The 18,000-nt window shown below is 36.4% G+C and overlaps 2 protein-coding genes across 3 annotated transcripts; both read left to right on the top strand.

The window, feature by feature from the left end:
* Positions 1-410: 410 nt before the first annotated feature.
* On the top strand, positions 411-9,971 carry LOC126700155 (disease resistance protein RUN1-like). 2 transcript variants are annotated; one of them, XM_050398171.1, is made up of 6 exons: positions 411-1,125; positions 2,476-3,577; positions 3,762-4,034; positions 4,134-4,928; positions 5,041-6,027; positions 7,318-9,971. In XM_050398171.1, the coding sequence occupies exons 1-5, from the start codon at positions 635-637 to the stop codon at positions 5,824-5,826; spliced, it is 3,447 nt and encodes a 1,148-aa protein (XP_050254128.1). In that variant the 5' UTR covers positions 411-634; the 3' UTR covers positions 5,827-6,027; positions 7,318-9,971. The 2 variants fall into 2 exon arrangements, with proteins under 2 accessions (XP_050254128.1, XP_050254127.1); XM_050398170.1 differs by lacking the exon at positions 7,318-9,971 and adding an exon at positions 6,370-6,958.
* Positions 9,972-14,483: 4,512 nt separating this feature from the next.
* LOC126700895 (uncharacterized) lies at positions 14,484-17,454 on the top strand. Its single transcript, XM_050399062.1, has 6 exons — positions 14,484-14,607; positions 15,236-15,276; positions 15,604-15,888; positions 16,124-16,216; positions 16,632-16,814; positions 17,127-17,454. Exons 1-6 carry the CDS (start codon positions 14,484-14,486, stop codon positions 17,259-17,261), a joined length of 861 nt encoding a protein of 286 aa, XP_050255019.1. The 3' UTR covers positions 17,262-17,454.
* Positions 17,455-18,000: the final 546 nt, after the last annotated feature.

Genomic DNA, 18,000 nt, shown 5'->3' on the forward strand with positions numbered 1-18,000 from the left:
TACCCTTTCCCTTTTTGAGTGTGAGATTTTTGATAAAAACTTACTATGCTCTTTCTTCACTTTTTCATTTTTCTCCTCTCCTAATAACCAAACAAAGGAAAGTTTAATATTTTCCTTCCCTTCTCTCCTCTTTACACAATTAGTGTCATGGAAAAAGAGGGGAAATTTGTAGGAAAATGAGAAACGTGTGGACAAAAGATTGCTACTTTTCCAGAAAGTCAAAAACGTGTGGACCTCTCTTTGAACTTTGTTGGATGGATTGCATGGAGGATGGCTACCTACTTTTATTACCATTTGTTTGACCACAATGACCAGTATGTTGCTTAGAAAGTTCCAAGATTTATTTTAGGTTTCACACGGAAACTTGCAGGATATTACAATAAAAAAAGCATCTGTGGTTCTTGGAAAGTTCAAAGAGTCACACCAAAAGCAATGTAAAAAGCATCAATTATGGGACTTTAAAGTTCAAAGCGTTGCTGGACACACCAAAAGCAAGCCACCTTTAAAGGCTTCTCTTGCTTGCATTCACCCTCTTCCTAATTTGTCATTCACTTTCCTGAGTTATATTGCAATATTTTCACAGTTTTCTTTCTCCTCCTTTCAGATCTTTACAACAGTTTGCTCATAAATCTTGATGGCTCTTGTGACCTGTGAAGGAGCCTCATCTTCTTCTTTCACCCACCAACCCAAGAAATTTGATGTCTTCTTGAGTTTCAGAGGTGAAGATACTCGTCTTGGTTTTATAGGCTATTTGTGTAATGCTTTGTGTCAACGGGGTATTAACACCTTTATTGATGATAACCTTCAAAGAGGAGAAGAAATTTCTGTAGGACTTCTCAAAGTTATTGAAAGTTCAAGGATTTCAATAATTGTATTCTCAGAAAACTATGCATCCTCCAAATGGTGCTTGGATGAACTTGCTAAGATTGTTGAGTGTAGGAAAAAAGACCAATTAGTGCTACCGGTTTTTTACAACATAGATCCATCAGAAGTTCGTAACCAAAAAGGAAAGTTTGGAGAAGCACTATCTAAACATGAAGAAAAATTAAAGGATTACAAGGTGCAGAGCTGGAGGGAAGCTTTATTTGAAGCTGCAAATATATCTGGTTGGCATTACAAGCATAAGTATGTATTTAATGACAATTATTGTGCTTTTTATGAGTTTCATTGGTTTGTTATGATAACTGATTTAATTGTTAAACAACAATTACCACTAATTTATAGTGTTAGTTTTTTGGCCAAATTATGAATGATTTTTTTTCTTCATATCTACTCCAATAGAAGGGTTTTTTTTTTTTTTTTTTTTTTTTGAGAAAACACTACTATAGAAGTTAGCTGGCAATGTAGAAATAGAAAGATTTAAAAAAATAAAATAAAAAACTACCTTACCAATTAAATAGATGTTTCTCCCACATATTATTTATTTAAAAAATGTTTCCCAAAAATATCCTTAATAATTTAGTTCTAGTATTAAAAATGAGTTGTAAGTTGTAACAAGTTTCAATTATCAGTAACTAGATTTTCATTGCAACTCACACTCAAAAAAAAAAAAAAAGATTTTCATTGCAACTTTATGCGAAATGTATAGTTATCATAATCATACCGAAACAATGGTTTTTTTTTTTTTTTTTTTGAGAGTCAAACAATGGTTGAACCCTCAAATTGGTAAACAATATGAAAATCCGGATGTTATGACAGAAACGTTAGTTTCACAACCAAAAAGCTGATTAAATGATCATGAAAATTGATGGTTTTTTTTTTTTTTTTAAAAACGTTAGTTCCACATGGTTTTATTCAAATCGTTTGGTCTTTAATGTTAATTTTTTTTTTTTTTTATCAAATTAGTTACTATACTTTCCTTCAATTATGCACTTTTATATATGGTCTTTTTAAGTATTTAGCTTTTAAACTTTGAAATGAGTAGTCAAATAATCAATTCAAGTATCTTATTATTTCGTCATTATTTATATAAACATATATAAATTCAATATATGAACAATAATATCCTATTAATTTCAATCTATGTAATGCCTAAATATTTATGTTTAAATTGAATGTAAGTTCATCTTTTTATAATTTATCTTCTTTTTGTATTTTTTAATTTATTTTAATTTGTTCATATTTAAAATAAATTTATCATTAGTACAACAGTTGAGTCAATCATCTAATGGTTGAACCAATGAACTACCACACCACCTTGATGATTGAATGCTCAATACGTCATGACAGCTATGTCCAGAACCCTAAAACTAATATATATATATATATATATATATATATGCTAACATAATGACAGTTACAGATTTATGAATTTGTACATGCCACTTTATTTGATAATTATTCAAATTTAATTCACAAGCTGAACATCTTAAATTTAGTTCATTTTCATACTTCTATTTTCTTTTCTAAATTGTGTGTGTATATATATGACAAAAATCTAAATTGTATATTGTTTTCATGTTTTGTGAATGACAGTTGCAACGAGTTTCAATTTATCCAAGGAATTGTTGAAGAGATCTCAAATTCTATATTAAATTGCACGCCGTTATTTGTTGCACGATACCCAGTTGGAATAAATTATCGTGTAAAGACCATACTTTCAGATATTGAATCAAATGATGGTCATATAATAGGTATCTATGGCCTTGGTGGAATTGGTAAGACAACAATCGCAAAAGCTATTTTTAATAGAATTTGTGATCATTTTGATGGATTTTGTTATCTAGAAAATTTAAGGGAAAGATTGGGGACAAATGCTGGTGTAGTCGAATTACAAGAGACACTTCTTTTTGAGATCTTAAGGAATACAAATTTAAAGGTGGGTAACAAATCTAGAGGAATCAATATGATAAAGGAAAGACTTTCATTTATGAGGATCCTTTTAGTTCTTGATGATGTGGATAAACAGATCCAAGTAGAAAATTTGCTTGGAAGATGTGATTGGTTTGCTTCTGGAAGCAAAATCATTATAACAACAAGAGACAAACACTTATTAGCTACTCTTGGAAAATGTTGTTCAACCTACGAGGTTAAGGGATTAGATCAAGAAGAAGCTCTGGAACTCCTTAGTATGCATGCCTTCCAAAGCAAGAAACCTAAAGAAGATTATTTGGAACTTGCAAATAGAGTTATACAATATGCTAGGGGACTCCCATTAGCTCTAGTAATAGTGGGTGCTGATTTGAATGGAAGAACTAAACCTCAGTGGAGAAGTGCAGTAGATAAGTATGAAAGAATTCCTAATGAAGAAATTCAAAAAATTCTTGAAATAAGCTATGAAGGATTGGATGAAACTGAAAAAGATATTTTCCTTGATATCGCATGCTTCTTTAAGGGATTTTTTAAGGAGTATGTCATGGATATATTGAATGCTTGCGATTTACATCCAATTTATGGAATTCAAAAACTTTTCGATAAGTGCCTAATAACTGTTGATCAATATGATAGATTGTTGATGCATGACTTGCTCCAACAAATGAGTAGGGACATTATTCGACGGGAATCGCCACGAATGCCCGGAGAGCGTAGTAGGCTATGGTGTTATGAGGATGTTCATAAAGTACTAACACAAAATAAGGTATGCATTATCTTGGTTCATTTTCTACCTTTTTTTTTCAAATGGCAAATGTAGTGATTATTTTTCATTTAAATGTTGAAGAAAATTTAAGTATATTAGTTTAGTTCTTGTTTAAATTAACCGTCATTACACTTTAGTGAATTTTATTGTATAGTGTGATTGACTTGATGCTTTGTCTAATAAGGGATCAGAAAAAATTCGAGGCATAAGGATATGCTCACCTGAACCATCAAAGATGAAATTAGAACCTAAATGTCTTGAAAAGATGAAAAATCTCAAGTTCCTCATAGTTAGTAATGTAGATATTTGTAGAGGTCTCAAATATCTTCCTAACAAATTAAGGGTTCTTGATTGGTCCGGATTTCCTTTATCTTCCTTACCACCTAATTTTGATCCTCAAAATCTCATTACACTGAACATGCCAGAAAGTCGAGTTACATTGGACAAGCTTTTCAAGGTATATCATTTTTATTTATTTATAATTATTATTACTTTATTAAACTATATTTTAATAATGTTTGTTGGAGTTAAAAATTTTGATTTTTTTTTTCTACAGAGGATACAATGCAAAAACTTGACATATATGAATTTCAATTCCAATCAATACATTAGGGAATTACCCGACTTATTGAGTGCCACCCCAAACATAAAGAAATTGGATCTCCAAAATTGTGAAAAATTAGTCAAGATTCATGACTCTATTGGATATCTTGATAAGCTTGAAAGCTGGGACCTCTGGAATTGCATTGAACTTCAAATTCTTCCAAGTTGTATCGCGATGAAATCTCTTAAATATTTAAATCTTATTTATTGCAAAAGGGTTAAGAGTTTCCCTGATATTCCACAAGAAATGGAAAATTTAAAGTTTCTAAGTCTGGGACACACTGCCATTAGAGAGCTTCCTCCATCAATTGGGAATCTCACTAGGCTTGAGCGATTAGAGATAGGTTCCAATTTCTATTTGTGTCATCTTCCAAGTAGCATTTATAAATTGCAACATCTTCGCAAACTCTTTCTTTATGGTAATGTCAAATTTCCAAAGGGCGTGGTGATTGGTAGACAAGCAACGTGCAATTCTTACAGTGGCTTTTCAAAATATTGTTTTCCAAAGTTGAATTTTCTAAAAAAGTTGACTTCTTGCTTCACCCACTCAGAGAAATGTTTATTATCAAGGAGCAAAGATTTAAACCTCAGAGAAAGCATTATCAGATTTAATAGATTAAATTCGCTTCTAATTCTGGATTCCAAGTTCCTTAAGAAAATTCCAAAGCTTCCAGAAAGTATAAGAGAAGTAGATGTAACAAATTGCATCTCGTTGAATTCAGAATCATTAAGAAAATTAATCCTTCAGGTACCCCTCTCTCTCTCTTAAAGTAATAATAGAAACAATTTTGGTTACCTTTGCAAATACATTTACTAGATTTGCTAAACTTCAATTTTTTAAAATTCCTAATTTCATGCAGTTTGGAAGAAATTTAGGGCTTTCACCAAATATGAAATGTTCAGGTGTGAAACACAAATTATTAATGGATTCGCATTCACATCGCAAATTATTGAATCAGATTGATTGCTCTTCCCGGGTCTCCCTCTCCAAGTTTAGCACTATTCAAGAGGAGTCCATTCCCACTCTAGATGCGTATCTGTGTGATCTTGGAGAGAGATATGATATTAGAGTACCAGGAAAGAAGATTCCGAATTGGATCAATCATCAAAGCATTAAAAGTTCCATATCATTCTGGGTTGGTCCTGAGTTTCCATCAATTGTTGTTTGTGTTGCTCTTCATCTAATTCCGTTGAAGGACAATTACGCTAATATAATCGATAAGTGTGGTTCTATTCGTGATGATATAATCTATTGCGTTTGTGATATCCACATTTTTACCGATAGTCGTAAGCGACGTCGCATTGTTAGGACACATTTATATGGATTGAAGTGTGATCATCTATGGTTTTACGGTGCACCTCACAACCGATTACAGATGGATTTTGGAGATTTGATGCAAGGTGATCGGAATCATGTTGAGATTTCATGTAAAATCACTCATTGGGTAAGTAGAAATGGAAAATACGCTCCTGTGATTACAAGGTTGGGAGTACATGTGGAATGCATTTGTCCTCCTCAGAATTCCATTATCATCCAATGCAATTCTCAAAATGTTGATGAGGACACAAAGCTGCTCACACCTTTACTATCTCAAAATGGTTCAACAGACGGACTTAGACGTAGGAGACCCTTCAAGCTCCTCTAGTCCCTGATAACATTTGATTCAAGGCGTCCAGTGGATATAGCAAATGGGCTCGGCTTATGTTTGGGTATTGACTCAACAAATGGTAATGGGTTTGATTTGGGTTATTCTTCAATAGCCAATCCCTTTATAAAAAGATGACTCCATATTCAATCTATATCCATCGTCAACGAAACCAAGTTCGATGCGAAGAAATATGCCCAGGTATTATTTTTACATTGAAACTATTTTCCGTTAGAAGACTTAATTCAAAACAATGCACTGTGTATTATGAATATATTTATAAGAAAATTTTAGAAGTTAGAGTAGGAGTGGATTGCTGAGTTGAAATTTTAGAATTATATAGTCTGCTCATAAAGTCATTGTCCTGTTAAATTTGGTACAATTTCAAAGTCATTTGAGGGTTAAGCATTTAGTAGAACTAAGCATTTCATTAAGAGTGAGTTAAAATCTCAGGAATAGATTTTGCTCCCTTCAAAAAGGGGAAAATTGTGGTTTCTTATTTTATTTGAATAGTTTATGATTTTAATTGTCTTCAATGCGTAGGCTGTACAATACCGAGTGGCCAAATTGGAGTACTTTTTCATATAATCAATCAGCTGTAACACAATTTCAACCTCCTCTAGTCTCTCACGAAACTGGGCACCTCTCTCTTTGCCAATTGATTCAAGGCTTCAATAATATGTGGCAAATGGGTCTGACTTGGGTTTGGGATCTGACTCAACTGTTGGAGATGGGTTTGATTTAGCTCCCTCTTCAATGGCCTATTCCTCTGTAAACTATGATTTAGACTTCAATCCATATCCACAATTGAAGAAAATGAGAACCCAAGAAAATAAAAGCCAAGAAGATAAACATCAACCCAAGAAGATAAAAGCCACCTTTTCTCCCTTCTAACACCTTATTTGATAGTAATTTACTCAAGGTGGATTTTGACTTATGCTTTATCTATTTACACATCATTATAAAATTGGTAGAAATTTTGTTTTTAATTTTAATGTTGTCAAAAAAATCAAATGCTTGAATATGAATTGGGTTTTGTTCTCTGAATCAGTTGTTTACTTATGCCTCTATTCAGCACAGTGCTTCCATAGCAAAACCTCTTCAGGGTTGTTCTGCTTTTTTTCCTCTTCTGAATTTGGTAGGCTTGATTGCAACACAAATTGTTTTAGTTCTGTGTTGTAATCTTGCAGTGTGATTACAATAGAGAGGATTGGTTAATTGGCTTGGTTAATTGAAATACAAATGGTAGAAAACTAAATGATGCTTTTATTTTCTCACAATAGTTGAGTGTGTGTGTGTGTGTGTGTGTGTGTGTGTGTGTGTGTGTGTGTGTGTGTGTCCGTGTGTACAAACATACATAACTATTTATTTAGGAATAGCACACATTCCATTAAATAGAGCCATTTTAAAATCTTCTGTCTTATTTTAGAAAATAAATTGATTCAGAAATTGTTAAAGCCTTTGAATTAATATAAAATTTGGACCTATTAGGGGATGTTGAGTAGTGGAGGAATTAGAACGTTCAATTGTCTGTATTCTTGACGCTAATGCAAAGGAAAAAAGAAGGTTCTTCTTTGACAAGGACAAGATGGAAAAAGATCAAATATGATTTTCTGGATCAAAAGCACAAAAACATAGGGTAATTGTTGTCTTCTATGACAACCTCAACCACCCCTCTCCCTCTTCTAGTGTTCAAGTCCTTCTTTATTTTTTCTATCTTTTGGGTATTTTTTATTTATGGTTTTTGATTCATTTTTCTTTGATAGATCTGCATTTCTTTAACTTTTGATTTGATTTCTTGTGGGTTTTGGGTTTTAGGTTTGAATGTTAATTGGTTCCAGAAGCAACCAAATGGGAATGACGAGGTAATTCATGTTTTTGAAAATGTTGTTCTTTTTAATAAATATTTGGTTATTTGTGAATTAAGCTGCAAATTTTTGTTTGAATTCTGTCATAGTTTTAATGGGTTTTGTGGGATTTGATTCCTTTTTCACTTGTTTGTGGGTAATTTATGAACAAGACTCGAAATTTGTTTCAACCATGGTGTAGACTTTGATGGGTTTTGTGAATTTTAGATTGTCGTTGCTAATTATTGCTTTGTTTATTTTTATCAAATTAGGCCTCAAATTTGTTATGATATTCTGGGGAGGTTAATGGGTTTTTTTGGTTTTGAGTCATGCATGTGATTTTATGAGATTGGACTAATGGAGTAGTATGTTTTATTGTATCTGTGAAATTGCTTGAAAGAAGGTCTTTTTGAGGTATATGTTCTTGCCCTATAGAGGATACCACATGTTTGTGTGACTTCTTATGTCTGTACGTGTCTGTATGTGTACGTATTTGCACAAAGGCTTTGAATTTTGGGTTCAGTAGTCTGGTTTGTTGATAATCAGATTATGGATCACTATGTTTCTATACTTGTGTGCAAATGTGCATAGAATTTGCCTCTTTAAAATATTGGACAAATTCCTTGGGCTTTTGGAAATTGTTTTTGATCTGACTAATAAGAAATAATATCATGGCTAATGATGTTTTACAATGATTTTTATTTATTTATGTTATCATCTCTGCTAATGAAGGGTGTCAATATCCAGTTTCTCTGATGTCAAAAATGCATTTTAAAGGTAAAAATAATGCAAAATAGCCCTGTAACATCAAGAGAAGGGGTGCCTCCTCACAAACAGGGTTGCAGTGACTAGGCCTGGGTGACTCTTTACCAAAAACCCAAGTCTCTGCAAAATCATAAAACCATGTATGGGGTGACCCTTGTAAAGTCGGTTACTCCACCAATGCTAGATTGGTCCAAATCTAAGGTAGAGCATCATTAAAATTACAGATAGGATGATATGTCATTTTCTTCATTAGCCTCCAAAGCCTTCCCTTTTTTTTTAGATTTAACCTTTTGGATCCTGGTTTCAGACCTGATACCTATCTCAAATACTTCCCAATTACCAATATTGAGTACTTACAGTACAACAAATGTTAGCACCATAGAACCTTGGGAGGAGGATGTCATAGTGGTAGGAACATGTTACTTGCTGTATCATTATTGAATATGGAGAACATTCCATCTTACAGCAAAGGATGATGTGATTTACATTTTCTTCTATCATTTGCTGTAGCGATAAATGTTAGCATATCATTTAAGTTGACTTCTTTTTTGTAGCAGCTTTCTAGATTGTGGAATTCACAGGTATGCTTTAGATGACCATACTATCTAAGCAAAATTACTGTAAAGTGTTAGGAACACATTCTTTGATAAGATTCAAAGGCAGAAGACAATTGCATTTACAATAACACATTCTTTGATAAGATTCAAAGGCAGGAGACATATGCATTTACAATATATTTGGATGGGAGAGTGGAGAGGGGAGTAGAGGGGAATGGGCCTAGGTTTTACATTCCCCCTTGTTTTGATGTTTTTTGAAAGGGAGGGGGAAAGGATTTGAGGGGGGTTGAAGGGGCTTCCTCATCCCTCCAAACCCTTTTTTCAATTTCTTTAAATTGGGGGAATTTTGAGGGTGATGGATTCTAGTGTTTAGAATTGATTTTCTTTTGAGTATTTGGGTTAATCTCCATATTTATATTGACATTGTTTTTGTGGGTTTGGTTTTTGGGATGAAATTTCTAATAATTATTTTATATTGTATATGGCAGATGAAACATCACTATTTTTTGGGAAAAAAAAATCAAAACTGCAGCCTCATTTCCTGATTTTGCCTAGTGAGATCTTCGACCGTAGCCACTAGAGCTTGGACTTGCTGAATCAACACAGTTATGTCCTGATTATGCTCCATCTGGATATATAGAAGTTGATAGGAACTACGTTTTCGAATTGGAGCACGAAAATGTCACGCTCCCCACTAACGACGCCAAACTGATGAAGCATGAGTTCGTCAGTCATAGTGAATTCATCCAGATGGAGCCAGATGTTCGCCTGTGTCACAATGGAAGTAACAATCCCTTAAGATGGTCACCAATGTGGTGCCTGCCACAACGCCTCCAATGCCAAAGTTAGTATAAGGAGTTTATGATAATAGAATGTAAGAATAACTAGGTATGTTTTGTAAGTTTGTATGTACCTTCTGTTGGAGGTTTTGAGGGCTATATATACATATTCTTATTGCTTCTAGCCGTTGGGGCTATTATTGTGGTTTTAATGCTCTTGTGGGTAAGGCCTGATTCTCTATAATGTGGGTTTTAATGGGGAATCGATTCCCCATTGTGCAAATGGCCACAGGGATGCTATCGTCATCAGTCTCTCTGCTAGAAGTCGCTGGAAATTTCCAAACCTTTAGCACTTATCACACTTCTTGACGAGCTCTACTGTGTCCACTTGCATAGTAGGCCAGAAATAATCTGTTCGAATGACCTTGCTTACCAGGGATCTAGGGCTAGCGTGGTCCCCGCAAACTCCTTCATGGATTTCTTCCAGGATGTACTTAGCTTCCTCTTCGTCGACACACTTCAAGTAAGGCATGGAGAAGCCCCTCTTGTATAAGGTGTCATTAAGAATCATGGATCTGGCTACTCTCTTCTTGATCTTTCTGGCTTCCTCGATATCTTGAGGGAGGTGCCCATCTTGAAGAAAGGATATGATTGGTGTCATCCAACTTCCTGCGCTCTGGATTGCGAAAGTGGAGATATCCTCAATGCTGAGGCGTTTCTAGACCTCCATCATCAGACCCATGCTTGCCACTCCTTCTTCCGACAAAGCTAGCTTCGCAACTTTGTCTGCTACCATGTTCTGGCTTCTGGGGATCTGTACAAATTCTACATTATTAAAGTTCTGAGTCAAATGTTTCATCAATCTGAGGTATCTCTGCATTTGCTCCTCCTTTGCTTCGTATTCTTCCTTAATCTACCCTATCACGGGCTTTGAATCACTCTAGACTAACAAGTTCTTAGCTTCGAGTGCCTTACCAAGCCTTAATCCAGTCAGTATCCCTACGTACTCACCTTCGTTATTGGTAGCCGGGAATTTTAGTTGAACTCCATATTTGAGCACTTCTCCGTCAGGGGTGGTTATGATGACCCCTACTCCCCCCCCCCCTCCCCTCCTTTGGACTGACGAACAATCGGTCTGTACTGTCCGCCGCTCTATTTCATTGGTTGTCCTCGTCCGGGAGAGTGAACTTGGCGATGAAGTCTACTAAGGCTTGCGCCTTAATGGCTGTCCTAGGGTGATACTCAATATCAAACTGGTTGAGTTTAATCGCCCAATGGACCATTCTCCCTGTTACTTCAGGCTTGTTCATGGACTTCCTGATAGGTTGATCCGTCATCACCAGGATGGGGTTCGCCTAAAAGTATGGTCGCAATTTACGCGAGGCCACTATTAACGCGAAGGCAATTTTTTCAATCCTTGGGTACTTAACTTCTACACCTTGGAAAGCTTGACTGACGTAGTAAACTAGGAGCTGTTTTCTCTCATCTTCTCAAATGAGGGCTGCGCTTACGACCGTGGTTGAGACTGCCAAATACAAATATAAATTTTCCCCTTCCTTAGATGGACTCAAGAGGGGTGGATTACTCAGGTATCATTTGAGCTCCTGAAAGGCTGCTTCATATTCGTCTGTCCAGGTAAAGGCCTGCTTCAGGGTCTTGAAGAAGGGCAGGCATTTTTCTGTTACTCTAGAGGCGAACCTGTTGAGAGCTGAAATTCTTCCTGTGAGCTTCTAGACCTCTTTGACGGTCTTGGGCGATGTCATGTTGAGTATAGCTTGCACCTTCTCCGGATTTGCTTCTATCCCCCTTGGGGGCACCACAAATCCTAACAATTTCCTCAAGGATACGCCAAAGGTACATTTGCTGGGATTCAACTTCATCTGGTATTGTTTAAGGGTGGCAAACGTCTCCTTCAGGTCATCCAGGTGGGCAAGTTCCTCTTTACTCTTGACAAGCATATCATCCACATACACCTCCATATTTCTGCTAATTTGGTTGCTGAATATCTTGTTGACTAACCTCTGGTAGGTTACTCCTGCGTTCTTTAGCACGAAAGGCATCACCTTATAGCAATAGAGCCTCTGACTCATGATGAAAGCAGTTTTCTCCTGATCTTCTTCGGCCATTCTTATCTGGTTGTACCCTGAGAAAGCATCCATGAACGTCAGTAACTTATGCCCGGCTATAGAATCCATTAATTGGTCTATTCTTGGCAAAGGAAAACTATCTTTCGGGCAGACTTTGTTCAGGTCTATGAAGTCCACGAATATTCTCCATTTCCCATTTGCTTTGCTTACTAGGATGACATTCGTGACCCAATCAAGATAGTAGACCTCTCGGATAAAGCCTGCTGATAATAGTTTGCTAACCTCGTTTGTAATCGCTTGGTTCCATTTTGGGGCGAAGACTCGTCGTCTTTGCTGTGCGGGCTTTCTCTCTGGGTCTACGTTCAGCTTATGCTAAATAACTTTTAGAGATATGCCTGGCATGTCTTCGTGAGTCCAGGCGAAGACATCCAGGTTTTCTTTAAGGAATTGGACGAGCCGTGTTTTCATCTCAAGACTTAGTATCGTCCCTATTTTTGTCGTCTTTGTTGCCTCTCCTTCAACTAGTTCCACTGTCTCCAAAGTCTCCACTTTATCCTCTTCTTTCTCCTCGATCATCCATGTATGGTTCTCCTTTACGGCCAACATGGCCTAGTAGCATTCCCTAATCAGGACCTGATCTCTTTTTACCTCGCCGACACCGTTCTCAATTAGGAATTTTACCTTTAAGCAATAGGTGAACGTAGCTTACTTCCACCGATTGAGCGTGGGTCTCCCAATGATTACATTGTAAGATGAGGGGCAATCTACTACTAAGAAGTCTAACTGGCGTGTCAACTGCTTTGGGTAGGTCCCCACCATCACTGTCAAAGTTACTATACCCTTGGGATATACTCTGTCCCCACTGAAACTGACAAGGAGGGAATCAAATGGGCGTAGTCTCTCAAGATCTAGCTTCAGCTGCTAGAAAGCGGGAAGGTAGATGATGTCTGCGGAGCTGCCATTGTCCACAAGGATCCTCTTGGTATTGAATCCTTCAATCGTGAGTGTTATGATCAAGGGGTCATTATGAGGCTGCTTCACTCCCTGTGCATCTTCCTCACTGAAAGACATATCTTGGTTCGTTCGTCTCTGCTTGAACGAGGGTACCCTATGGATGCTGTTCACCTGCCTCTGGCATACTTTCTTGAGGGATCTGAACGACCTGCCCATGGTTGGCCCACCTGTGATCGTCTTTATTTCCCCGATCACAGTTTGTGGCCGTTGAGACGTATGATCCTCATCTCTAGGCGAGAACTTGCGTTGGTTTTTATCATCGTTTCTAAACTTGCTAGATTCTCTCTTCTTCACATACTTCTACAGTTTTCCTTTCCATATCAATTCCTCTATTTGCTCCTTCAAGTCCCGGCAATCTTCGGTATAGTGACCATGATCCTTGCGGAACCGGCAGTACTTCTTCTTGTCTCGGATGTTAGGGGACGAATGTAATGGCCTTGGCCAATTGAGGTAATGTCCATCCTTAATCTGCGCCAAAATTTTGTCAACAGCCATAACTAAAGGAGTGTATTTTACCGTTCGAGGAGTTTTTTCGTCTCTCCATTTACTCTCGTCGATGGTTCGGCGATCTGGACACTCCCTTTTTTGTCCTCTACGATCCTCCTCCTTCTTTCTCTTGTCTGTTGGCTTCTCTTCGTCTCTTATGGCGGCTAGTGCTTCTTCAGCATTCATGTACTTCTGTGTCTTCAGGAGCATCTCTGCCATCGTCTTAGGAGGATTCTTCGCAAGTGACGTCACGAACTCTCTAGACTTCAGCCCTTCCTTAAAGGTCATCAACTGCACTTTGTCGTCAACTTCGTATACTTCCAAGGTCTCCCTTTTGAATCATTTCACGTATGACCTAAGGGTTTCTTTCTCCCCTTGTCTAATAGTAAGCAAGTGGTTCACTGGCCTCTTAGGGCGTTGTCCCCCAATGAAGTGGCGCAAAAAGGCGTTGCTCAACTATTCAAAGTTATCGATGGTCGAAGTTGGCAACTTCGTGAACCACTCCCTTGTAGCTCGTTTCAGAGTGGTAGGGAAGGAACGGCACAATATTTCATCAAGAGGCTGTTGAAGGCCTAGTGTCGTCTTGAAGGTGTTGAGGTGGTCTTGGGGATCCTTAAGTCCGTCAAACGGTTCAAGCTGAGGCAATCTAAATTTTGACGGCACTGGGCACTCCAGGACGGCAATAGTGAAAGGAGAGTCTATTGCCCTGACCATTCAATCCAGGCTCCGATCTGTCTTCTCCTTAATGGCGTTCCTCAACTCATCCATCTCTTTCCTCATCTCTCAGAGAAGATCTGAGTTCTAATCATCTAGAGTAACAGGCCCTCGACAGTCACTTCTTCTATATCTATCTCCCTCATCCTCACAATTGACTCTGGATCAATTCTCCTCCTGTTGAAGCCACAGCCTCATTTCCTGATTTTTCCTAGTGAGATCTTCGACTGTAACCGCTAGAGCTTGGACTTGCTGAATCAACGCGGTTGTGTCCTGATTATGCTCCATCTGGATATATAGAAGTTGATAAGAACTACGTTTCAGATTGGAGCACGAAAATGTCACACTTCCCACAAACGGCGCCAAACTGATGAAAACAAGTTCGTCAGTCGTAGTGAATTCGTCCAGATGGAGTTGGATGTTCGCCTGTGTCACAATGGAAGTAACAATCCCTTAAGATGGTCATCAGTGTGGCGCCTGCTACAACGCCTCCGATGCCAAAGTCAGTATAGGGAGTTTATGATAATAGAGTGTAAGAATAACTAGGTATGTTTCATAGGTGTGTATGTACCTTCTGTTGGAGGTTTTGAGGACTATATATACATATTCTCATTGCTTCTAGCCGTTGGGGCTATTATTGTGGTTTTAATGCTCTTGTTTGTGTTTGGAAATTGATTGATATAGAGTCAAAGATGTCATTTTCTTTGACGATTAGATGCGGGATACAAGTGATGGGAGTAGTAATTGTCAGACCGAAGGATGAATGAAAGAATGTGCCTGTAGTTTTCAACAGTGAATGGAATTTTGGAATGAGTAAACAATACAGGAGTTGGTTAAGGACACAGGAGTTGAGGCTATATTTAAATCTATGATGATTATAATTGTAGGTTAGTCACTAAGTGTATTTGTTAGAATTATTGTTGAATGATTAAATTCACAATTTCCTAATAGTTTAAGGTTTTGGGGTACATCATATTTTTGCTTTTTTTTTTTTTTGGCTAGATTGTTAGGGGGGAGGGGGGCTAGTGGGTACAAACTTCAGTGCCCAGACACCACAGGAGGTGCTGGGACCACTGGGGTATCCCTCGAATCCCAAATCATTTTTTACATGGTGCATTAGCTCAAGTGTAGTCTGTGTTGTTTTGCTTTCTTCAGTACAGGTGGCTGTCTTTTGAGCCTTGTTAGTTACAGGGTTTATCAGGTTCTGATTGGAGGTTGGAGGGCTTAAATGTACATAGTGGTGTTATGCTTTGATTTGTAATAGTTAAATTAGATTCGACAAAAGGGCGGGCAGTATCTCCTAGGATATAAACTAAGAAAAATATGTATTTTATTTTAGTATTAAACAAAGGGATTCATGAAGATGATCTTAATAATTTGGATAACCTACATCATTGGACTGAAATATTGTATCTTGAGTAAGGATGACAGATCCTTCTATTATTAGAAGATTAGGATTCATCTGCTCAATTATAATTTATGGATGAACTAAAAAATATTGTAATCTATGAATGTAATATAAATTTAGAATATCACTACAGGGGAGCAAGTAACACTGGAGGATTGTTGCTCCATTTCATTGAAGTTCTTACAAGTTGAGTTTCCAGATTTGTGCTTATTTTTACAGGTCTTCCCATATGGATCAGTACCACTAAAAACATATCTTCCTGATGGAGATATTGATTTGACTACCCTTAGTTGTCCAAGTGTTGAGGATGCCTGGGTATCTGATGTTCATGCTGTTCTGAGGGAAGAAGAACATAATGAAGCTGCTCGGTTTGAAGTGAAGGATATCCATTGCATTGATGCTGAGGTTCCCCCCACCTTATTCACTTGTCTTTTTTGAATTTAAATTTTTTTAGGTGGATTGGCTCACATCTCATTATGCATGTGGGCTGGCATTTTCATGCCTTGTTATCTCATATTGTTGAAATTGAAATTCTTTGTTAGAAGTTCTGTTATTTGCATGGATGACATGTTATGTAACTAAATATTTACCTGTTATATATATTTTTTTATTAAATTGCATCTGTGTTTAATGGTGGCAGGTTAAGCTTGTGAAATGCATTGTACAGAATATCGTGGTAGATATATCATTCAATCAGTTAGGAGGACTTTGTACGCTTTGTTTTCTTGAACAGGTATGATGTAAGGCTACCTTTTAAGATTATAAATGTGATTACCATGCTTGGTATCTTTTATCTTGCAGGATATATGATCCTATTTCATAAAAAAAAACATTTTGAATTAGTAACTTCTTTTCTTTTTAGTAGTATTTGAAACGAATTTATTTTGTATGTAATATATATTATTTGTTTGCATTGGGCTGTGCTTATTTACATTCTTATGGCTGCATTCCTTAGATTTATACCTTTAAACACCATGGAAATCGTTCCATTGTATGCATTTCTGTGCATGTCTGCACACTTCAAGGATTCAAAGAATGGCACTTCTACATTCTAATGGCTCCATAACTTCCTTAAACAATATGGAATATGGAGTTGACTCAGTGCTGCCTTCTAGAAATTTCACATTTCTAATGCTACCTATATGCAGGTTGATCGCCTTGTTGGTAAAGATCATCTCTTTAAGCGCAGCATTATTTTGATAAAAGCTTGGTGCTATTATGAAAGTCGTATTCTTGGTGCCCATCATGGTTTGCTTTCAACCTACGCTTTGGAGAAATTGGTCCTTTACATTTTCCATCAATTTCATTCTTCCCTAAATGCACCTTTAGCAGTGAGTGCTCTTACAAATTAAAATTGAATTGCTTACTAGATGCATATATTAGATTGAATACTTAATTTTATTTTCTCTTCCCCCCCCAAATAGGTTCTTTACAGATTTTTAGATTACTTCAGCAAATTTGATTGGGAAAGTTATTGTATTAGTTTAAGTGGACCAGTTTGTGTTTACTTGTAATTTCATCCTCTTTTAACTATTATTGATATTGTTTTAGTTATCTTTTTTTATTTATTTTATTTTTATTTATTTATTTATTTTTAATGTTTGCAATGCATTGATATTGCATTAGTGGTGTGATGACTACAGAGAACCCGCAAAATATTAACGGAGAAGATTGCTCAGTTGAATTCAGCCATAGACGATGTTTTTGCTCAGCTTCATGGAGATGATGCCCCTAATGGAGCTGCAGTGAATTCAGATGAAGTTGGAGCTTCAATGTAACAGAATATTTGTTGTAATTGCCATATAAACCGTCACTACTTACGTGGGATTAGTACTGGAAAAACAATGTTTTGAATCCTTTATCCCTTTTAATTTTCTATTCGGTTAATAAATTCAGGTTGATTGTACTTATATAAAAAATTTACTAGAAATGATAGCAAAATATGATTTGTTTCACAGTAATTTTCTCTTAGTAGTAATTATTTATATTTAGGTACTAATTGTTCTCTCATGTGCTATTCTCACATTCCTACAATAGCTGTGGATTTTTTTTTTTCACACAATCAATAGCAGATTTTCCACCTGAGATTGCACGCTTGAGCTTACGAATAGTGCAATGGTTTTTACTCTCCCTTTCTTTTTTCTTGTTTTGTATTAAAATAAATTTTCAAAGAATCCTTAGCTGCTAGTGCTTAACTTCAAGATGCAAGATGAGCTTCATATGTTAGTAGAAAAAAGCTTTCACGCTCAAGTGAATCATTTAAAAGCTTGAGACAATCGTAGTTATAGTAATCTCCTAATTTCTGTATGACTTAGAAATTTATCTTCAAATTCAAATTATAACATATCAAAACACTAAAATTGTGTAATTCACTCAAAAACTAAAATATTAATATCAAGTAAGAAGGGAAAAAAGAACATAAAAAAATATACCACAAATATTTTTTTTTTAGAGATAATTACAACCTGCTTCTAACCTGCAGTTCGAACTTTTTTCTCCCAAGACCCCTAAACACTT

The sequence above is a fragment of the Quercus robur genome, chromosome 9 (genome assembly GCF_932294415.1).
Source record: "Quercus robur chromosome 9, dhQueRobu3.1, whole genome shotgun sequence".
In the NCBI taxonomy this organism is placed as follows: Eukaryota; Viridiplantae; Streptophyta; class Magnoliopsida; order Fagales; family Fagaceae; genus Quercus; species Quercus robur.